At 42.9% G+C, this 24,174-nt stretch overlaps 2 protein-coding genes across 3 annotated transcripts in view; one reads left to right on the top strand and one right to left on the bottom strand.

Annotated features, from left to right (window-relative positions):
- Window positions 1–6,456, bottom strand: part of BABAM2 (BRISC and BRCA1 A complex member 2) — a 409,960-nt gene extending 403,504 nt beyond the window's left edge. Inside the window, exons 1-2 of the mRNA XM_045978616.1 lie at window positions 6,325–6,456; window positions 2,640–2,790 (exon numbers count right to left, since the gene is read on the bottom strand). Coding sequence (XP_045834572.1) covers window positions 2,640–2,767 — 128 coding nt within the window. The 5' untranslated portion in view covers window positions 2,768–2,790; window positions 6,325–6,456. The remainder of the gene's footprint in view (window positions 1–2,639; window positions 2,791–6,324) is intronic.
- Window positions 6,457–6,784: 328 nt separating this feature from the next.
- RBKS (ribokinase) overlaps window positions 6,785–24,174 on the top strand; it is an 84,562-nt gene continuing 67,172 nt past the window's right edge. For both annotated transcript variants that reach the window (XR_006815039.1, XM_045978829.1), the window contains exons 1-2: window positions 6,785–6,908; window positions 22,754–22,886. Coding sequence is in view for 1 of the 2 variants with exons in the window: in XM_045978829.1 (XP_045834785.1) it covers window positions 6,820–6,908; window positions 22,754–22,886 (222 nt within the window). In the remaining variant the exon portion in view is untranslated. The remainder of the gene's footprint in view (window positions 6,909–22,753; window positions 22,887–24,174) is intronic.

Raw genomic sequence — 24,174 nt, 5'->3', positions numbered from 1 at the left:
GTGACTTAATGTTGATGAACCCAGTTGTTCCCTCAGGACACTGATACAAAGAGTCAGAAGTTCAGATGACATCATCTCACATAAGCCAATCTCAGTCCCCTGGCCATCAGTCCCCTGTCATGTCCTCGCCAACTTTAAAAAAAAAAGGGGGGGGGGGGGGTTGTGACAAACTAAAGAAGAAACACCCAGGCACCTGGGTGGCTCAGTGAGTTAAAGCCTCTGTCTTCAGCTCAGGTCATGATCTCAGGTCCTGGGATCGAGCCCCGCATCGGGCTCTCTGTTCAGCGGGGAGCCTGCTCCCCACACCCCCTGCCTGCTTCTCTGCCTACTTGTGATCTCTGTCTCTGTCAAATACATAAATAAAATCTTAAAAAAAAAAAAGAAAGAAAGAAAGAAACACCCATGCCCTGTCCATCTGAGACAGTAAACTTCCCTGGTTCATGGGTTTGACTCCTTTTGAGGACAGCTTCCCTAAGCTATAATCCATCCACCCTTACAGGTGGCTCAGTTCAGTCATCTGTCATATATTTACAGAATTATATAACCATCCCCACTATCTTTTAGGACATTTTTGTTACCCCCAAAAGAAAACCCCCAGCCACTGATTAAATAATGCCAGATCTTCCCAATAAAGTATCCAACTAACCTAACTAGTCTTCTAACTAGTCTAACTAACTAGTCTTCTCTATCCTCCTACTGAAGGAAGTGTCCATCCTCCTATCTAGGTCTTCTGCTTAGTCAAAAAAACAGCAAGACTGGGACACCTGGGTGGCTCAGTGGGTTAAAGCCTCTGCCTTCAGCTCAGGTCATGATCTCACGGTTCTGGGATCGAGCCCTCCATCGGGCTCTCTGCTCGGTGGGGAGCCTGCTTCCTCCATTCTCTCTCTGCCTGCTTGTGATCTCTGTCTGTCAAATAAATAAATCAATCAATCTTAAAAAACAAAAACAAACAAACAAAAAAAAAACAGCAAGACTTACAGAAGGTAAAAGAGCCTAAAAAGAAAAGCTAAAAGAGAATCAAGAATGCAACATATTTCTTATAAGAAAATACTCAAAAACTGATGGGGATATGTCAAAAAGACACAAACGCCAACTCAACGGAGCTCCAGTGACAAAGCTAGAACAACTGAGCAACAAAATAAATGAACACAGTGTTTGGATGATAACCTACAGACTCAAATAAACACCTAAAAATTCACACTGACATAAATAAATAAGTGAATAAGTAAGTGACTGGGGGAGAAGAGACAACGCTTCTCTACAGTAGAATTCAAGTTAATAAGTGTGCGGGTGGGGGGGTGTAAGGGAAATAGAACATCATTTAGATCAGCACCACTGTGATAATGACTGCAGGTCAGAACCATCCATGACCGCTGAAATTAGTGGCCAAAAGTACCATGAGGAAGTAAGCATCTGCACCATCTCAAGGCATCTCTCCACAAGACACTTATCAATGACAAAGGGCAGATCAAGCTAACGCTACAGTGGAGAAACTTGGTGGACACAATCTTACTTGAGTGGTCAAAGTTAACATACCAGTCACAGACACGAACGTCACGTACTCCCTGACCTAACGTACTGAAAACCATATAGCATCAATTCTGTAATATTCTTGGGGCGGGGGGGGAGGGGTTGCAATTCTCACTGTAATAAAGGGAAAACAGTAGATGAACCCATACTAAGCAACATTTTACAAAATAACTAATCAGTGCTATTTCCAAAGTGTCAAAATTGGGACGCCTGGGTAGCTCAGTTGGTTAAGCACCTGCCTACAGCTTAGGTCAGGATCCCAGGGTCAGCAAGGAGCCTGCTTCTCCCTCTGCCTGCTGCTTCTCCTGCTTGTGCACGCTCTCTTTCTCTCTCTGCCAAATAAATAATTAAAATCTCTTTTTAAAAAAAAAAGGTGTCAAAATCATGAAAGACAAAGAAAGAAACACTAACAGGTTAAGAAGACCCAGATGTGACAGCTAAATTCAGTTTGGATCCTGGATTGGATCCTGGGCCAAAAACAGGACATGCATGAGTGGAACAAGTCACAAAATTCAAACAATGCTTGTAGAACAATCAACAGCATTATAGCAACATTAATTTTGTCAAATTTTGTAAATTTTCTGTAAATCTACATTTATTTTGAAGTAAAATGTTGGAGCTTTTTAATTCAACATTTCCAGGTGTCAGATACTACTGTTTCAACCCCACTGTGAAAAATGACTCATTCTGGCTAGCTATTTTAATTTTTCTATTAGGAGAGATTACCAAATGATATCAGATTCAGAATCCCAAAATCCAACTCTAAGAGTACATGCTGAATTGCAACAGACGTAACAAGAAACTGAGTCAATGAATGAAAAACACACTTGCTAAAAACCACATGGCACACTGTTAATAAAGAGACATGCCAAAAAAAAAAAGACACGAACATCGTGATCATAAAGCAATGGCCCACAACGAAAATAAAACAGCTTGAAACATAATACATCAAGATCTGGACAAAACCAACCGCATCAACATGTGATAAGTCCAAGACCTGATTTAATTCCTGTGATGTTAAATTTTGATGAATCTGGTGAGAAAAGTTTATTAGTAGGTGAAGGCTGGATTGGGTCTGATGCATTAGTTGAAGTAGTGCTGGTACCTACCCAGACTTCAAGTCAGTTATCCTCAAACAGTTGGTAGCATCCAGGCCCACTTTTCCATTGCGGACCACGCTAGATATGAATGGGGACAGCATCGGAGAAATTCGGTTCAAGGCCACTTCTGGGGACATTTTGGCTTGACTTGCAAATCACACTGAAAGGAGAAGGAAGGGATGGTGGTCAGAGTATTCAGAGGAACTAGACAGAACGGGTTTCCTGAAAACTGGCACAGCAACACGGAAATTTCTCTTGCATGAATAAATACTTCACCTCCTGTCTTACAGCGGCCTCTTGCAATGACCCCTTCAGAAGAAACCAAGCCCCTGTCGCTCACCTCCTCAGGGGAGAGACTGCACCAATGCTTTTCAGGCCAGAAGCAGCCCTTCAATCCAGTTCCCTCCTCCTTTCCAAAGCTGACCGCTACACTGTCCCATGCGACCTAAATCTACCCCCCTCTATCTTACAACTGACAGTTTCCTACTTTGAGGCCTTAAGAAGCCTTCACTAAAAATCCTCTCCCGCAACGCACAAAATGTACACACCATTAAGTTCCGAACCACTGCCTTGGTGTCCCCACAAGAAGGACTTGATTGGTAATACTGTATGAAATTCAAGAATAAGCATATCCTACTTATAAAGGTTACTTACGAGAAATTATTTACTTCTAATATACTGTCCCTCCACAGTGTGTTATAACTACCTGCTTTGTGATCTCTCCCCTGCAGGGACTATGTCTTGAATCCCTAGTGTTTAACAAAAGTACCTGGCACATGCTAAGCATCCAGTAAAAATCTTTAAATAAACAAATGAATAAAGAGACCAAAAAAACTAGAGATATATTAAGGTATGGAGAGAAGACAATACCCCTCAAAAAAATCTGGTCGAGGAGAATGTATCTGAGGAACATATGTAGCAAAAAGCTATTTAAGGGGGCACCTGGGTGGCTCAGTGGGTTGAAGCCTCTGGTTTGGCTCAGGTCATGATCTCAGAGTCCTGGGATCGAGCCCCACATCAGGCTCTCTGCTCAGCGGGGAGCCTTCTTCCCCCTCTCTCTCTTCCTGCCTGCCTCTCTACCTACTTGTGATCTCTGTCAAATAAATACATAAAATATTTTTTAAAAGCTATTTAAAAATTAAATCATGAAAACATACACTTATCTGGATATAAACCAACACAAACAAACATGCATCTAAAAGTCTTAGCCTTTCAGGCACTAAGAAGTTCTTGCACTTGAAAATACAGAAGTAAAACCAACAAAGCATGTCTAAATTATCTGGAAACCCAGGGGCTAGGAGAAGGAATGTATGAATTCCTCTAAATAGATTTCTAAATGAAAACCTCTACTTTCAGAGGTAAGTAAGTCCATTTAAATAGTCACTTTCTTCCTCAATCTGAAAGGATAATCCCTCATCAAAAGCACATTAATTTCCTATAAGTTACAACTATAAGGAAATGATGTCCTAGTCCTAGTTTTCATATACCTTACCATATGGGGACTTAGAGGTCTCTGCCAAAAGAAATGTTGAAAACCAGTACCTGTTTTAATCACTTTGGATAGTAATAAAGAGAAGGACTGCAATGGTCTTTCAAAAAATAATTTAGCTACCTTATATGGTGATGACACCCAGAAGTACCTTTGAGGCTGTATACTTCAGTACTCAAATCATCCTTTCTGCAAATATAAAACAAGCTCCTCTTCCATCCACTTAACAGATTACTTTGCCCCACCATTCCAAAGTCACTACAAAGTAAGAATAAACATCTAATGTCCTGTATTGTCAATCATAAAAACCACACTGTACATTTTTGTAACACTACCACTTATAAAGAGCTTCCAAAAACATTATCACAGTTGATCTTCACAATCCGGGGCAGTAGGCAGGTTTTAGAATTCCCACTCTACAGGAGATAAGGACAATTTCTGTAATTTGTCTTTGAACAGCATACTAACCCATATTAGCATTTTGAAGCATTTTTTTTTCCTATTCTGTGACATTTCCATTCTTATTTCTATCCACTGATGTCACAGTTCTTGAAAGGATGCTTATCTAGATCATATGCAAAACACAGAAATACTCATCTGGAAAAAAAGCAAAGGATCTCACCTACAGTACAAAAGTATTCTTCCATGCTTTTCCCCATAATACCTATCATTATTTTACCTCTCATTTCTATGAAAAACGGAAAAAGAATTAACACATTCTGAAAAATCTACTGAGTATCAGGCACTCTCTCACCCACCTCTACCCGTATTTCATTTACTTCACCCCAACAACCCTGTTCTCTATTACTGTTCCCATTTCACAGGTAGGAAAACTAAAGCACAGCAGGACTAAGTAACTTGTTCAAAGTCACACACGTAGCAAGAATAAAGACCAGCATTCAAATCCAGATCTCCCTCAAAGTTCCTATACCCATCCTCCTCTCACATAAGCATGTATAATTGCAATCACCAAAGAGAAAGGCATCAAAGTCACCTGTACACATTAAAGTGTACAACTTATAAAACTGAACAGGAAAAAAATTACAAATTTGAACAAATGGCTGCCTGACCACCAGAAACATGTTTGACTACAGCTGGTCTGCTGCCAAAGCTGGACTGAGTGACCCACCAGTCAAATGGCACAGGGAGGAAACCTGCACCAAAAGCCAAACTATACTTAAGGTGACAACAGCCCATTCCAATTCAGCAACTGTCAGGACCTTTGACTAACACCTGAAGGAATGAATTTCCTTGTGTTAGAACAGCTACAGTACTATTTTTTCACAGTGCAAGACTTCCTGCAGCATTAAAATGTTTCAACCGTAAGTGTAGTGACTTTTCTAAGACAAGGAGAAATAAATACTCCAAAACCAGAGGTCATCAAATGGCCAAAGAGGATGGTTCTTTGGTGTGATCCTTTTGAGCCAGGGACATGGACGGGGGGAGCACCCACAATAGTGGCTTTCACACATCACAGTTCCATGACAGATCCCAGCCAGGCACAAAGTTACAGTGGCCAGCCTCCCCTGAGTGCTAGCTCTGCGATTTCTATTTCCTGATTTTGACGTATTACAAAAGGAAAATGCAGAAATACAATTTTTACAGGGCCTGCTACTCGAAACAGGGTCACATGAGGTTCTCGGAGGGGCAGCCTGGGGACTACAAAGACGTCTATGGCATCGTCCAGTATCTCGCAATTAAAATGAGATGACAAACACGGAAACGTGTGCCCTGCTGACGTCATGGAACGGAAAGGGGTGGCGTCCTGCTGCGTCACCTCAACGTCATAAAGCGCACGAGGGAAGTTAAGTGGGGAAGCAATTTCTCCAGGGGCAACATTCAAGAAAAACAAGTCGGCTCGGACCCAAAGAATGACCACCCCACTCTAGGGGCCATCTAAAAAGGGATACTTTCCCTTTTCCCAAACTGTATGGTCCCTTCTTCAGGCGGGCAGAAGAAAGGAGTCTGAGATTTTTGAGGGAGCAGGGGGCGGGCTAGATATGCAAAAAGAGCGGCCTCTGGCCTTGGGGGGGTCTCGTTCTTGCGGGGACCAGCGTGATGGGGATGAGCAGGGCATCTTCGGAACGGGGCCCTCTCTATAGGAAGAGGCGGCGAGCCCTGGGCATACTTAAACCACGATCCTGTGCACAGGCCACCTGTGCGACTCGGGATCCAACCTCCCCGCACCAGCCCCAGTCCAGGTACCTGGAACTTAGTCCGATCGGTAACCGGCGACTACGTGGGGTACAGGTTACCCGAGCGCGCCCCCGACCGACGCACCGACCTGCGCGCGCACCGCGAGCCGGATGCGTGCGCGCCCCCGGACGTCCCGCCCCGCCCCCTCTGCGGCCCGGGAGCCGGTCGGCGTGCGCGCCCCCGGACGCGCCAAGCCGGGCACTCGGAAGGGCGTCCCCGCCGTGCCTGAAAGGTCCTTCCTCCGCGCCGGCCTCGTGGGTCGCGAGCGGCGTGGAGTCTGGAACTCTCAGGAGGGCTCTGTAACGAGAGGGGGTGCAGGGAGACCGTCCCGGGAAGAACAGAGGGCGGCTGGGGGAGGGGTTATTTCGGGCAGTCAGGTGGGCGACCCGCAGAGGCGTCTGGAAGGCCCGCGTCGTTAGGGAGCGTAGGAGCGGCGTTCCTGGTTACGGGGTCGGGCAAAGGGCAAAGGTCAGCCTCAGGGGTGGAGAGCACCTCCTTTGGGCCATGGCCGCATCTGGGGAACCCGGCCGCCAGTGGCAGGAGGAGGTGGCCGCGGTGGTAGTGGTGGGCTCCTGCATGACCGACCTGGTCAGGTTAGTCCGGCTCAGTGCGCAGAGCTTGCGGTGGAGGGAGGGGGCGGGCTGTGCTTGGCACCGGAGCTTCGGCGACGGAGAGTGCCCGCTTGGGGGTGAGCTGCGGGTTTCCCTAGCCCGCAGCCTGGCGCCCTGGCGTGGAAGAAGCAGAATTTGAGTTGGTAAGGTTAACTGTCAAGTTCGGGAACGTAAGAGGCCAGGGTGTAGTGGAAGCTCTTCCTGTTACTGGAAGCGCCCGCGAAGACCTGCTCGGGTTTTTTGGCCCGTAGGCTGAGCCTGTCCCCTGAGTAGCCTGAGGAACCTTGGTCAAGTCGTTTTATCTCTTCTGAGAACGTGCCCACCTCCCAGGGTTGCTGTGAGGACTAAATGAAGGAAAGTGTTTTGTGAACAGAGACACGAACCAGGTTGGGTATTAGCCGTCTGAACTTGAATGAGTGGAACAGAGGTCAAAAAGTCCGAAAGACAATCGATCTTGGCGTCACCTTTCACCATATTGGCTGTTGGCATTCCTTGCTTTTCAGTATTATGTATATCAGTATATGGGTTATCTTATGGCAACCCGAGTGTGAATCAAAAACCCATAAACACAAAGTTTACAACATTAAAAAACAGGTGATAAAATAATGAAAATATGCTAACTGAAAATACATTGGATGGAGAGAGCCCTAATCCCCCCCCCCCCCCGCTTTTTTTTTTTAAATGAAAATGGCAGAGTGCCTAGCTGGCTGGGTACTGGAACACGCAACTCTTGATCTTGGGATTGTGAGTTCAAGCCCCAACTTGGGCTTAGAGCCTGCTGGGGAAAAAGAGAGAGAGAGAGCAGGAAAGGAAAAAGGAAAGAAAATGGCTTTTCCGACTATAACAATAATATATAGTCATTATTTTTAAAAAATCAGATATTCCAAGAAAATTCTACCATTCAGATTGCTTCTGTTTAATATTTTTGTGACTGGCTTTTCAGATATGCTGCTTTTACATTATAAAAATTAAAAATGATCAGGGATACTACAGTAAGACCTCATCTATCCTGCAACGTTGCTTTTCCAAAGGATAGCAGAGACCCTGGAAATAGGTAAAAAGGCCTTGAGAAAATCAAGTCACCAGATCTCTGCACCATCTATGTTTCACTTAGGAAATAGTTCCAGGGTCTGTATGTAACCAATTTAGTCTTATGTTGCTTAAATTATTTGTAAGCTAGGTTATCAAATTTCCAAAGAGTAGAAAGGGGGAGAGACTGCTAGGGATTGCCAAAAACATACTTTTATGGTGCAGTCGCAAAAGAGTCAGAAAACTAAACAATTTTCCCGTGCACCCTACCTGGATAAGTGTCAGGTTTAAAATTCAGAGCCACTTTCTTCTTAAACTAAGTCTGAGCTTTCCGTGAAGCTTGACCATCAAACGTTAAGGATAACAATACTTCATAAAATGAATATTCTTCATAGTTGGGGGAGATGTAGCATCTGTCAGGATTTTAAAATCTTATTTAAGAGCTAGAAGAATTTGGGGTGCCTAGATGCCTCCATCAGTTAAGCATCTGACATCAGGTCGTGATCTCAGGATTGTGGGATTGAGCCCCAGCGTGGAGCCTGCTTAAGATTCTCTCTCTCTCTCTCTCCCCCTCCCTCACTTCCTCCCTCTCTGTCTTAAAAATAAAAAAATCTAGAGGAATTTAGAGAGTATTTATTCCACCTCTTCAGTTCATAAAGGAGTAAACTGAGGTCCAGAGAAATAAAAAACTCTAACATTGTATATAACCTAATTTCTCTTCTGTCACCATTCTCTTTCCTTTGTAAAATAACCAGGTGTCTACTTCTCTTGAATCACTAGTAAAAGTTTTACTCCCTTAGAGACTGTCTCACAGCTTTTCTGCAAACTTCTTATGGTTGCTGATTACTCCTGCTTCTGAAGATCTTTACAAAATACCTGATAAACTTGGGTCCGGCGTTGCTAGTTAGGGTATATATCATGATCCCATTGGTTTCCTCTTGCTGCCATAATAAATTGACACAAACTTAGTGGCTCAAATAATACAAATTTAATACAGTTCTGGAGGTTAAAAGTCTGACACAGATCTCACTGAGCTAAAATCAAGACTTCTGTAAGGCTGCGTTCCTCCTGGCAGCTCTAAGGGAAATCTGTTTTCTTGCCTTTTCCAGTTTCTAGAGGCTGTCCACATTCCTTGGCTTATGGCCCTTTCCTCCATCTTCAAAGCCCGCAGTGGTCAGTCAAGTCCTTCTCACATGGCATCACTCTGATGCTCACTTTTTGCCTTCCTCTTCCACATTATAAGAACCCTTGTGATTATGTTGGGCCCAAATGGATAATTCAAGATAATATCCTTATTTTAAGTTAGCTTATTAGCAACCTTAATTTCCCTTGCCATGTAACGTAACATTCACAAGTTCTGGGGGTTAGGAATGTAGACATCCATGGGGCAGGATGGGAGGGGAGTGGGGGGACATTATTCTACCTACCACAATGATGAAGCTTAAAGTTAAAAAATCTTACAATACTTAGAGCTTGGGGGATCACTGAAGCCCCTCTGTCCATTCTCCACATTTTATAGGTGAGGTAACTAAGAAACTTGTTAGATGACTACCCCCCAACACACACACACACAAATCACACAGCCAGTTAGTGGCACAGAGAAAGTTGGAAATCCACATTTCCCAAGCTTTATTTTTCCATTATATCATCGTGCCGCTACCTCTACCTCTGGCTGGTATTTTTGCCCTTTTCATCTGCAGTTCATTTGAAAACTTGCAGTGTGCACATTGTTTACTTTGTAAGCTGATAAAGAACAACTAAGGATTAATAATGTTCAGGTCTAGAGATGGTATCTCTGTGACTGTCCCTTTATTTCTTGGTTTAACTGGACACAGCCTGGACACCCATGCCTATACCGCAGACTCACTTCAGAAACAAAACTACTTCAGTAACCAAACCCTCTTGGACAGCACCCAACCCAATTCACTTTATATATTACATTACTGTGTGCCAGACACTGCTAATTCAATCAATGAGCAACTTTTTTTTATGTCTGATTTCAGTTTGCTATGAATAGTAAGCTCTGTGTACTAATAATTTTAAAATATCATTAGCTCATCCAACATGGCAAACCATGAACATTGTTTAATACCCACCTATGTTTACCGTCATTCTCTTCCTGAACACCCATCTCTGAAGTTCCACAGTGCAAAGATAACAGAAATCAAGCTTGTGGAAAATTAAGTCAGACTTCCTCCAAAGACAGGATTCCATGAAAACCCAACAAGAAGTAAACTTCTTTAGAGATTAAGTTCACAGATCTTTGTCAATCATGCTTTCACTGATCATCTTTATTTCTTAGGACATGTATCATCCATCTCATATTCAACAAATATTTAGTGACTTTTTATATATGCCAGGAACTTCCCTAAGTGCAGAGGATGCAACAGTCAAAAACACAGCCAGAAGACCCTGCCTCGTGGAGCTCACATTCTAATGGAAGAGACTGTATCAATAGAAATAAGAGGCATAGTATGTTAGATAAATGCTGAGGAGGAAAGTAAGGTATGAAAGGGAGATGGGAGTAGTAATTTTAGGTCCTTGCCCCAGAAAGCCTCACTAAGAAGGTGATTTTGAGGAAAAGCGTAGCGGAGGAAAGAAAGCAAGCCATACAGATAACCAGCGTAAGAGCATACGGGCCTAAGGCGAAGCATGCCTCTTAAGATCAGTGAACAACAAGGAGTCCGGTGTGGCTAAACAAGAAAGGGAGGGAGGAGGGCAATTAATGATTAAACGATTTGGGGTCATACCTTGAATAAGATGAAAAGCCATTGGAGGGTTTGAGCAGAGGGGTGACCTAATCTGATTTACATATTAATATCACTGCGGGGGCTGCGTGAGAACAGACTGAAGGCAGGCAAGGGCAAAAAAGGGAGACCTTTCAGAGTCTTTACAATAATCCAGGTAAGAAATGACAGTAGTAGTCCGAAAGCAATCCATGAAGATAAAGCGAGCATCTTTTTATTACATATTTGAAGGCAGAGCTGACAGGATTCGTTGAGGACTACAGACAGGTCAAGGATAACTCCCAAGTTCTGTGGCCTCTGCTGGAAGGGGAAGCTAACCTTTGCCAAGAAACAAGATTGGGAGCAGAGCAAACTGGCCGGGGAGAGGGCAGTATCAGGAGCTCAGGGTGGACATGTGAGATCCGAGTTGCCTATTAGATCCCACTGAGGCCGTCAAGAAGACAGATTACAGGAGTTTGGACCAGCTGGAGATATAAATTTGAGAGTCAACAGTGTGTCGAGGATATTTGAGGCCTTGAGGCAGGATGAGATCACTGAAAGTCTGAACTAGGGCACTCCAACATCTATGGCATACGTTTTTTACATAATTTATCTCCCATCGCCCAGTCTCTCTGTACCCCTAAAACTTGCTTTGAGACAAGCTCAATACAAACCCATGTTTACATTTCCATGGCGATAGACTATGATGTCAGCTACAACCCTGTGTTATCCTTTTACATGCTCCAATTAAAAGTGATGGCTTGAGAGATAAGGCTCATGTTCAGCCAAGCATCTAAATTTAATCCTTGGCAAGTCAGGAAATGATTGCTTAATTGTCAAAAGATTTTAATTGGATGGCGGAACAAGTGAATTTAGAAGCTTTTCAATCCAAAGTGGATGAAATGTAGGACCTAGATTACTCTAAAAAAAAAAGGCCAAAAATCTATACCATATCTAGAAAAGGTTACCTGTGCCTGACATATTACAGTAACCTCTATCCTGCATTCCACCAGAAGCCTCTTGACTTGTCATATTTGGAACAGAAAAAAATCTCTACTGCATCCCATTTTCAGTAAAGTAAAAGCCAGAGAACTGTTGACCTGAGGAGTGTCATGCATTCCCAGTGCTAGAGGAATATCCTTTATTATCCTTTCTGCTCCTTAAATTGGACTTGAAAGTCGTATATCTGTTACCAACTCTTAAATTAATATTTTGGTAAACATGTTTCTGTCAACCAGATTTCCTAACATCAAAAGAGATCATTCATGGGAAATTTGCTAATTGTGGTCCCTTTGAGGAAAATACATTAAAAAGTAAACTGCACCCGTCAGAACAAGCACACCTACCGTGTGGTATTACAAACAAGTTCCTTCAGTGATCCCTGCTCTGCCCGCTCTTCATGCCTTCGTTCCTTCGTCTCTGCACTCTTGGGAGGAGAAGGTTGGGTAGGCTTCGTGATGAATGACTCTCTAGAATTTCAGTCACTTGAGTAGCTATTAAAAGACTGGGACTGTGCTAAGTGCTAGGGATGCTGCGATTAGTGAAACATAGTCCTTGCTCCTGAGGAACTTCTAGTCCAAAAAAGAAGGCAGACACAAAGAGAGATCATTGGAGTGCGATGCGGTTAGTGCCTGTAGGTTCTGTCGGAGTATAGGGAAAACGGTCTGGTTGGGATGCCTCCGGAGCCAAGTTTTAGAAAATGAGCAGGTGCTAACCCAGCAAAAGAGAGGAGGGAATACATTGTGGCCAGCTGGGATAACCCCCAAGAGCAAAGTCATGGCTATGGGTATCCACGGAGCATGCTGGGACAGCCGTGACTAGGTCTGTAGAGCATCAGAGGAAAGATGTTACAGAAAGGTCTCATCAGCCATGCTTGGGTGCCTGGGTTTTATTCCACAGGCCCTGGGAACCAGTGAAGGGCTCAAAGGACAGAAATGACATTTCACATAGGTCACTGACTGCCAAAGTGAAGATAATGCCTGCTCTAACCCATCTTACAAATGTATCAGGAAGCTCGAATATACTCTTTCTTGATTATTCATCATGATGGGAATATGAAAGAAGCATGAGCACCAAAAACCAGAAATTGTAGATAAGTTAAAATTTTTAATAATTGATTCCAGAATACATTATTTTTTGTATGCTGATTTATCTTCTAATTTTATTTTGCTTAGGATAAAATTAATTCCATTTGTGTTTCTTTAACCTACACCAGCAGATGGCAGGAAGAAGTAGCCTAGATAATTACACTGTGATGACAGAAATCATTTTGAAATTTAAAGTTTACTATAATTAATTGGCAAAATAGAAAATAAAATACTGGTTTTGTAGTTATCTGTCACTATTCATACTTGCCTTCTTCAATGAATTAAAATGGTTTTCATCAGGAACTTTGATGAATGCTTCAGTCTCACCATTTCCCTTTCTACTCTTGTTTTTCTGCATCCTGATTTTCTCACATACCTTACTGTATCCTCTGGTTGTCCAGTCCCCACTCACTAACCCCCCTACACACACATACTTCTCCTGCCCTCTCCTCTTGCACGTTCTAGCTCCAGGATTAGCTCTCTTCCCTACCTCTCTATCTAAGCTTCTCTTCTTTGTCCAGAACCTTGCTCAGCTGGGAGGCAGGAAGTCTGTGTACAATTATTCAAAAAGGTGAGTTGACATCAGATGGCATTATAATTTTTAAGTACGTTTCTTTTTTTTTTTAAGATTTTATTTATTTATTTGACAGATAGAGATCACAAGTCGGCAGAGAGGCATGCAGAGAGAGACAAGAGACGAGAGACAAGGAAGCAGGCTCCCTGCTGAGCAGAGAGCCTGATGCAGGGCTCAATCCCAGGATCCTGGGGTCATGACCCGAGCTAAAGGCGGAGGCTTTAACCCACTGAGCCACCCAGGTGCCCCTTTAAGTACGTTTCTAACTACTTGACCTATATGCCTCTCCAGTGTCTTCTGTACTCAGTCTTCAATCCTATGTCAGAGGGATAAAGGAGGATGCGGCCCCTTTATTCTGGCTATATTCCTTTTTAATAACTGGTTTACTTTTCTCCTTGGGCCACACTCATACGCACCATTTCTACACTGCTCTCACCTCACTCTGTGCCTTCTTGTGTACACGGGCATCTGTCATCCCAGTTATCTCTATAAATGTCTTTTAAAGTATAGAACATTCATTCAAAAATATTTACTTCTGGGGGCACCTGGGTGGCTCAGTCAGTTAAGCAGTGGGCTCTTGATTTCCACTGAGGTCATGATCTCAGGAGTCGAGCCCAGTATCAGGCTCCACGCTCAGGGGGGAATCGCCTTGAGGATTCTCTCTCCCGCTCCCTCTGACCCTCCTCACCGTGTGCACCACCCCCCTAAAATAAATAAATAAATCTACTAAAAAATATATTTACTTTTGACCATGATGGAGTGACTTACGGCCTTACGTTCCCACCATAAACAACAAGAAAATGGGATATATAGGGAACAAAATATATGAAGCAGCTGTTTCAGATGTTAGACAACAGGCGTGTTATCCTGACAAGAAAGGAAACAAACAGGAGGGACATCACTGACCATGGCACAGCAAGAAGAAACTCAGGGAAGTACGGCAAGATCAGTGAGTTGAGAAAACTGAGTTCATAGCTTAGGGAGACTCCTATGGCTCAAATGTGTGGGAACATGTACTGGAGAGGAAGGAGCTAATCCGGGAAAGGGCCAGAAATCTGCATAGGAGTCCCCTTGAGTCTGTTGCTGAATTCTACATGGACAGACATAGAGACTGCACAAAGTTGGGCCACTACTAGAGAGCTCTAAGCTGAACATTTCACGGAAATCATACAGGAATGGGAGATATTGCATTCTGTTTGGCCAGAGACTTATTGAACCCCTGGAGAATTCGGGAGAGATCCCAGAAGGACTCTTTACAACTCAGTAAAGGGAGTGAACTTGCCCTAAAGTAAAGCCTACTCAAAACTGTCCCTAATAAATCTCAAAGGCAATCCTCGAAAGGACCAAATAAATTAATTAGCTGCCCAAAAAAGGCAAAGTCTAACCCTTTAGAAAAACAGAACAAGGGGCGCCTGGGTGGCTTGCTGGGTAAAGCCTCTGTGCTCGGCTCAGGTCATGATCTCAGGGTCTGGGATCGAGCCCCGCATCGGGCTCTCTGCTCAGCAGGGAGCCTGCTTCCCCCTCTTTCTCCACCTGCCTCGCTGCCTACTTGTGATCTCTGTCAAATAAATAAATAAAATCCTTTAAAAAAAAACAAAATTAAGACACTCAGTAGTGTAACATTTGCCATATTCATTCAGCATTCACTCAAAAAATCAATAGTCATGCAAAGAATCAAGAAAATCTGATCCATAACCAAGGGGAAGAAAGCCAACCAAACCTGACATAGAGAAATGGCCAGGATGGTGAAATTAGCAGAAAGGGATTTTTAAAGCACCATTATAAAATGCCCATTGATTCAAAGGAAAAACACGACTGAGGTGAGGAGAAAAGTGGGAAACACATTTAAAAAAAAAAAAAGATGGGGTGCCTGGGTGGCTCAGTGGGTTAAGCCTCTGCCTTTGGCTCAGGTCATGATCTCAGGATCCTGGGATTAACCCCCACATGGGGAGTTAATCTTCTGCTCAGCGGGGAGCCTGCTTCCCCCTCTCTCTCTGCCTGGCTCTCTGCATGCTTGTGATCTCTGTCTGTCAAATAAATTTTTTAAAAAATCTTTAAAAACAAAATAGAAGTTTAAGAAATGAAAAAATAAAATTTTTGCAATGAAAAGTTCATTTGATGGGCTTATCAGCAGAGTAGACATTACAAAAGAAAGGATCAGTGTACTTGAAGACCATAAGAGCGATTATCTAAATTGAAGCATAGAGGAAAAAATGACCAAAATACACAGTCTTTGTGATGTGAGACAAGGAGACTGTCATTTGTGTAATCAGAACCTAGAGAAAGAGTAGGTGAGGCACAAAAAATATTTGAAGAAATAATGACTGAAAATTTTTCAAATTTTATGAAAACTATAAACATATAGGTCTAAGAATTTCAATGAACCCCAACCAGGATAAGTGTACTGTAAACCACAAAGCCCATTGTAATCAAATCCCTGCAAACCAATTATAAACAAACTCTTAAAAGCATGGGGGACATTACAGATAAGGGAAGAGATATTACAGATAAGGGAACAAAGATTCATTACAGACATCTTGTTGGAAATAATGCAAGCCAGGGGGAGAAAAAATGAAATCTTTAAAGTCCTTAAAAAGTAAACTGTCAACATAGAAATTTATATCCTTCAAATATGTAAGGGAAATAAAGGCAGGAACACAATAGCTGAGAGAATTTATCACCAGACTCACACTACAATAAATACTGAAGGAAGTTCTTTAGGCAGAACCTAAATGATGCTAAAATATGACCCGGGATCTACCCAAGGGGATGAAGAGCCCCAGAAATGGTTAGTATATGGGCAAATGCCAAGACTTCTTTCTTTCCTCCATTTCTTAATTTCTTTAAAAGGCAGTTGATGGTTTAAATAAAAAATAATAGCATAGTGTTGTAAGGTTTATATCACACAGAAGTAAATTATGTACCAGTAGCACAAAGATTAGGAAGGGAAATGGAAGAATAAATTACACTTACAAGTAAAGTGGTGTAGCAATGTTTGAAAATAAGATGTGATAAGTTAAAGAGGCTCGTGGTAAACCTCAGATTTTTAAAATAGAAGAAAGGGAGGGGCACCTGGCTGACTTATTTGGTGGAACATGTGACTCTCGCTCTCAGGGCTGTAAGTTCAAGCCCCACGTTGGGTATAGAGATTACTTAAAAATAAAACTTTAAAAAAAAAATAGAAAAAAGGAGTTAACATCGGTAGTGAAGATGAAATAGAAGACAATTAATCCAAAAGAAGATAGGGAGGGAGGAGAGAAATGAGTATTATAATGTCAGACAGTGCTATTGATCTGAAGAAAATCGTTGGGAAGCAATGAATGTTTTTCCCATGAATGTTCTCACATTTCTGCATGATCAGGACTTTTCTGAGCAAAGATCGCTAGCACCAGGATTAAAGAATGTTTGAATGGCAAACAAACCTTGCAAGTCAGAGACTTCTGGAGAGATTTTGGGACTTCTTCCTTGGACACATTTATTTACATTTGAGGGGTTGTAAATCTAGAGACCTCCCACCCCTCGCTCCCCTGAGAGCGTTGGTTTATATCACAAAGCAAAGGTCACTTGGCTGTGTTTTCTCCCTCTCCTTCCTTACCCCTGAGGGGAGGAGGAGCAACAGCTGTGTCAGCTTCCATATAAACTCCCAAGAATTCATTATTTGGAAGTTCCTCTCATGGCCCCCTGGGGGAGATTGGGACACAGAGAGCTAGCACAATTATGAGTAATTAAAAAGCTGTCTCTGATCCAGAAACACAGTAATCCTTGTCCAAATGAATGAATAACTTGACAAAGATTAGGTATAGGGACATCTCCCCTAGGGTGATCTGGGAAGGCCGGTCTGAGGAGGTAACATCTGAGCAGAGACGGGAAGGAAGGCAGCCGCGTAAGACCATCACATACTCCTTACTGGCTCTTCCCATGCCTACTACCACTTTTTCGCACAAGCAAAATTTAAATAGATTAGGTTCAAGGATAGGACACTCTGAAAGGCTGGCCACTTGTGACCAATACTCTTCATAGCTATTCTATAAATTCAAGGATAGCTACATCTTCAGGCAAAGCTACTTCTCAGCCCCAGGCTGGTTAGCTAGGAAAAATGGGAATTAATAATCAAAATCAGTTTTTTTAAAAAATGGTTTAAAGCTAATTCAGCTTTCATTCCCTTGGATAAATCCTATGTCTGCAAATTTAGGGTTAGGAACCACAGAATGAAGATTGGAAGCTAAGTGGGTTGTTGTTTTTTTCCCCCAGAGCTAGAAAGAGTTCACTGGGGTTTTTTGGAAATGACGCTCAGTCCTGTAAATGTGACACAGACAAATGCTGAGAAGAACAGATATGGCTGAAGAGTACAGGCAGTAGGAATAACGAATGAGTGCAATGAATTTTAATGGTGCAGCAATAGTACAGTCCCCTATTAGAGAGGCATACCGGATGTTTGCAAGCTTGCAGAAGAAGAAGAAAGGATGAAACGCAAAAAGCCAAAAAAGCAACCTATTCCTCGACTTTGGGCTGGAGCCGGGTTAGTGTGACCTCTTTGGTCGAAAGACTTCGCTTCCCTGCTTCACCAGGTCATTCCTTCCTTTGGTATGAATCATCTCTGAGCATCGGTAACAAGCACGTCATTGTCAAGAAGCTAAAAGCAATTGATTAGTTGTTCTGATAACACCTGTCAGTGAAATAACTCAGAGCACAAAACCCAGGCATTTAAGGAGTTGACAAGTATTATTAAACCTGTTTTGCAAGAGAAGAAGCTGGTTCAAAGAGGGAAAAGCTGTCAAAGGTAGCACGATCAGTAAGTGGCCCAGGCCTGCTACCTTGAGCAACTAGGCTCTAGCCACGTGACCTCTCAGGGCCCAGAAGATGAACATAGTGTTCATGGGGCCATCTATGAACACTTAGCAGTGTTTCCTCCTCTGCGAATTTAAAAGGTGACATTTTTAAAGCTACAAATTTAAGTTCAGGTATATTTCTTCAGGTTGGTTTTCTCTGTCATCCAGAAACTTGACTCTATTTTTAATTTTTAAATGCATTACTACCAATATACTGCTCTCCTTTTATCTTCCTTTGAGCACTTTGTCTGTCCTTGGCGTCCTGCTAAGCCTCACGTCTGAATCGTGACAAATCATAGCGATGCTTTCATCAGGGGGCGGTGCTTTGTGCAGGTCCTTTCTTTTTTTTTTTTTTTTTTAATTTATTTGACAGACAGAAATCACAAGTAGGCAGAGAGGCAGGCAGAGAGAGAGGGGGAAGGCAGGCTCCATGCTGAGCAGAGAGCCCGATGCGGGGCTCGATCCCAGGACCCTGAGATCATGACCTGAGCCGAAGGCAGAGGCTTTAACCCACTGAGCCACCCAGGCGCCCCTGTGCAGGTCCTTTCTTGAGCCGGACCTTGATTTCATGACCTTAATAAGGAAAGAGGTAGGAAACCCTAGTTCAAGGTAAATTGGGATTTCTAATTCAGAAATGCTTCTGCCTGTCTGTAACATTCCAGTTGCTCTCACAGCTGCTTTCCGCTCCAGTTCATTTACTTAAAAAATAACTAAGCAGTAAACTGTCTTAGCCTGGGTTCAATAGAAAGGTCACAAGACAAAGGTTTAAGAGCATATAATCCGTGCAGGACTGTAATGTAGGGAGCGAGAAAAGCCTGTACAAAGACACTTGACGTGTTTGGCTGGTTGCTCGATGCTGCGGGACAGAAACCCTGGAATGGACAGAGAGTGGCACTGGGCAAGGCTGTGTTATATCGCACCTACAAGGACCCGGCTACCAGGAAGCTGGAAGAAGATGCTGGGAAGCCGGGTGAATCTGAAGTAGTAACAGGTGGCTTCCCGTATGCACAAAGGTATTCCTGTTGCGCACACCTCTGCATATAGTGTAAAACAGGAACTTTTGCTCCCTCTCTCCACTGTTCTCACGGATACCTGTCATTAACATTTCATTTTCTGTGCATTTACATATTATGAGAACATATACATGCATTGTTTTATTTTTAAAAACCATGAGTTGGGGTGCTCCCTTCTACTTGTTAGATGCTGCCCGATTCATGAATCATTTAATAAAACCAATTTGATCTTTAAAAGAAAAAAAATCATGAATCAGATCGTAATAATCTCATGCTCTGAACTGTTTTTTTTCCCCCCCACTTACATATTGCTTGCATCAGGGTTAGGATTTATTATACTGTCAGGAAGTTACTTTTGTCCCATAGAGGTAGACTGGAAAACACCAATTTAACATTTGTTGAATTAACCCACGAATGAAGAAGGATAGTCTGATTTCTGGTTACGGTTCCTGCTTATAGGAGAGGCGTGCTGCTAATACGGGAAAGGCAGTGGCCAAGGTCTGGTAAACCATGAAATTGTCATTGCCAGATAATTGACATTCCCACCAGGCTCCTCTTTCCCATTCACCAACACCTCCACGTCTGCAATTCAGAAGTAGGGATGGATGCTACAACAGGGAGACACAGAAGAGAGGTGGAAGGGAGATAATTTTCCCTCTTCCCTCCTCAGTTCTTGCCTGAGACCCTGGTAATAAAAGACAGATTAATGAGAAAAACAAGCCAAATGTATTAACCTGAATGCCCCAGGTGTACATGGGCGAGGCCCAGGGGAAAAGGAGTAACTCCCCAACGGGATTAAGAACTCGGGCTTCTTAAATAGAAAAGGGGGGAAGGGGTGAGAGTCCTCTTAGGGGAGAGTAAATGATTTAGGAAAGATGGACTGGCCCTCGGTTTTATAAATAGGAGGTATGACAATGTTTGTGACAATTGTTCAGGTGTGCCTGTGACAGGAGTCCATCCTTGCTGGTTGATGAAACTCCCAGGGAGGGGATTCATGGCTGCGGAGTCCTTTTGGGGAACTGGTCTTGAGGCAGGTAAGGGGCAGGTCAGAGAAAGCCTCTCCCACCATTTGCTCCTTTTCACGTGCCTACAGCTCATCATCAGCAGTACACCAAAGGGGCCTCTTTGGCCAGCGTGTCCTGAGCTCGTCCAGTCATATTCTCCTACCCTTCAAGGAGACAAGGGAAGTCTCTTTAAAAAATTCACTCAGTCAAAAAATATGTTAAGCCCATTGCTAAGTGGCAGGCACTCTGGATAAAATGGAGAACAGGACAGACTTGGTCCTTGTCCCCCATACAGGGAGAGTCTATAATTGATGAAGGAAGGAAGGGTAGGGCAGAGATGCAGAAAGAAAAGAGTACAATTCCCAAGGAGGGAGAAATTTCAGTGATGAAATTTCAGTGATGGCTAAATTAGTACATTGCTTGTGTTAATATAAGTTGTTGAGAAAGGAGTTGAAATCCCAGCCATCTGCTCCCACATCAAATACACAACATTGTACCCCTGATTTCACTCCTCCATCCCATACATACACATTCCAATAATCATCTGCTGATCTATTTTTCATGATTTCCCACAGCCAGTAATAAAAAATATACTTGATTCAAACCAGAGTATTGTGACCCAGACCTAAGTATAAATATAGTGAAAGTCGTAAGTTTCTATACCGACCATCTTACTAATTCAGTTATTTGGCCTGTTTTTAGCCACACTGGATATTTTTTCTTTTTAAAATTGTTATGGCTGTTGTTGGTAGCAGCGTCAATAAGCCAAGAATGCACATAGTTACTCAGTCGCACAGATTAGTCATCATTGCCTGTTCATAACAGAATCCTAAAATGTTTAAGATTTCTGATGCAAATCAAAATCTCATCATCACTTGTCACTGCTAAATTAAATGACAGGATAATAACATTACATTAAAACCATTTTTCTCTTGATTGAGTACCTTTTTCAGAAGTGAACTTGTAGCTGGATATTTTTTTCATCAGTACTATAAATGCATTTAGAATAGGAGGTAAAAATAGCACTGAAAAGGGGAGGAGTGGAATAGAATGTTTTCAAATTATTGATGAGTCTCTCTTGAATCTCAAATAACCATATTTGACACTGCAGTGCTAGGGAATGGAGTAGTTTAGCCCAATTTGCTGAGACTTTTCGAACTACATAAAGGAGGTGCCCAGGTTGAACTTGGTCATTATCAATACCATTGTGAGTTATCGGTCATAAGTCATTCCATTGCAAACAGGCTCTTAGAGACCTGTAGGAATTGGCATTGTCCTGGTACTCTAACATCAGGCGTAAGAGACTGGTTTCAAATAGATCACAGGCTAGGTGGGCAATGAATGTAAATTTCAGATCTGCCAAAACAGAGTAGGTTCTCAATCAACTTACTGTCGTGAACTCCCCTCTTGGCCTTTCTTTCCCATCTAAAGCTACTTAACCTTTTTTTGGTCACACCTGCCGGCACTCCATCTGGCCCTCAGTCCACTTCTTTGTGGCCATCCAGTCCTCATGCTACTCAAGCCCATCTTCCTCACTTACCCTTACACACAGGACTCTCTCCACTTTCACATCTTCTGTCCCTCAAAGATGTTGTTTCTTCACGTCTTCTACTTTAATGTTATGAAAATCATACCCTGGAGAAAACCTTTCACTCCGACTTTTTGTCTCCTCTACTGCTACCCTCACCAGGCGGTAAGAGGTGAGTAAAACTCCTTCGCTCTTGGAGGAGTCCACGAAAGTAGAGACTGAAGCAGGGTTGGCTAGGAGTTGACAGTGGTTGAATCTGGGGGATGAGTGCTTGGGGCTGGGGAAGTCAGTATACTGTTTTCTCTAATTTTATAGGTTTGAAATTTTCTATAGTAAAAATTTTCAGCTAAACTTAGCTCTCTGGACTCCATTTTTTAAGAATAGATGCTTAGATGCTCTTTTTGAGTTAGTACCTGAAATGGGTGGGATACAGGATGGACTGGGACTATGACTTGATCGTGCCATGGAAGTCATAACCCACTCCTGCCCCACCTGCCAGTAAACAGATGGGATTCCTGAATGCCCAGAATTGCAACTTCCCTCTTCTCCTTAGGTCCTGAGCATAGTTCCCAGAACCCTGGTACGCTTCCTGCTTCTTGTTAAAGTGACCAGATAAACCTGTACAGAAACACACATTAACTTATCCCACTGTGAATAAAGGTCTGTGCTGGGCGCTGGGAAGCGGGAATCGGAAGGGACTTCCCTGTAAGAGCTCCCCATGATGGAAAACGGAGGCACCCATGAGTACCCCTGATGCAGTAGGCACCAGAAACTCATCTGAAGTGGCTCTCCAGTAGCGTGGCTGTGGGACTGTGGCGGGGCGGGAGGAGACACAAAGACATCCTGTCAGCAGATGCCTTCTGGGTTGTGATGCCAACTGCCAAATGCTATCTTAAAGGAAAAAGTGATCTAGTCTGCTTCTGCTTGCATTTCGGATGCTAGGACTGCACTCCCATCAGAGAACCTTCCCTCTCTCTTCCGAAGAACTTCAATTGATGTGCCTTTTTTTTTCCCCTTCTCTTTTTAAATTATGGCAGTCTTACTTCTCGTTTGCCCAAAACTGGAGAAACCATCCATGGACATGAGTTTTTTATTGGCTTTGGAGGGAAAGGTGCCAACCAGTGTGTCCAAGCGTCCAGGCTTGGAGCAAAGACATCCATGGTATGCAAGGTGAGTGTAAAACATGGTGGAGAGGATTCTAGAGGCAAGGGTCCGGTAAGACTTGATTGTTTTTATTTTTTAACTATTTTAGAGGGAACAATTCAGTGGCATTTAGTACATTCACAGTGTTGGACAGCCACCATTCTCTTAGTTCCAGAACATTCCTAGGATTCCGAAGTAAAACCCCTTATCATGAAGCAGTCTCCTTCCACTCCCCCATTCCACCTCCTGCCCCTGGCATCCACCAGTCTGCATTCTGTCTCTGTGGATTGATCGATTCTGGATATTTCCTCTAAATGGAATCATAGGATACATGGCATTTTGTGTCTGGCTGCTTTCCCTTAGCAAATGTTCTCCAGGTTCATCTACCTTATAGCATGTATCTATTTTATTCTTTTCTGGCTGAATAATATCCCATTGTATGCCCATAATTTGTCTACCCACTTGTCTGTTGATGGACACCTGAGCTGTTTCCACCTTCTGGCTGTTGCGAACAGTACTGCCGTGAACATGCTTGTGCATGCACGTGCTTGAGTATCTATTTTGTTAAAGACTGAAATAGGGAGAGTCCTTTTCCTTATCCTTTATATTCATTTCTCCGTCACTGAATCCTCTGGGAAGTAGCGTAATGCTGCATTCCTTTAACTTCCTGCGCTTCTCAGTGAAGGGTGAGAAGGGAGAGGAATTTGCCCACCCCACGGGCTTTCTATAGTCCAGCTTCTAAACAGCCGAAGTCATCCTGTTGTTAGCAATTTTTGCTACCACACGGCTTTTGGAAACTTGGTCTAATAACTGGTGATTCACTCATCTCTAAGTTATTTCTTCTAATGCTAGCTCTTGGATCAGAAAGGAATCTGGGCCTTAACGAACTACCCATAACTAATCCTTAGGCATAGTTCTGTTTTCAGGTATGTAAGGAAATGGCATGGAAAATACAGTAGTCCTTCTTTCTAGCCACCTGACTGAAATCACTTGCAAATAAAATTGGCTACCAAAGGTTCAGCGTTTGTGTGTTTAATGAAATTTTAAGATGCTAGCATTACTGGTAGAACACAAAAGTTCATTTTAGGAAAGCTAGACTCAGTCTGCACAGTCAAGGATAAGAAAAATCTGAGAAATTTCAAAGAATGAGCTTGCTCCTGTGAGCTGGGTCAGTTTCACCAATATTTCTCTGCAATGTCATTTCCCATTGCCTACGGCACTCTTCTCTCCACAGGAGTCTTTCAATGATGTACAAACTATACAATTATCATTTCATCTGCTAATCAACTGTAGATTTATTTCTAATTTATGATTA

This window comes from Meles meles, chromosome 15 (assembly GCF_922984935.1).
Source record: "Meles meles chromosome 15, mMelMel3.1 paternal haplotype, whole genome shotgun sequence".
Taxonomy (NCBI): Eukaryota; Metazoa; Chordata; class Mammalia; order Carnivora; family Mustelidae; genus Meles; species Meles meles.
The sequence above is the reverse complement of the archived record's forward strand: the minus strand, read 5'-3'. Positions and strand labels throughout refer to the sequence as shown.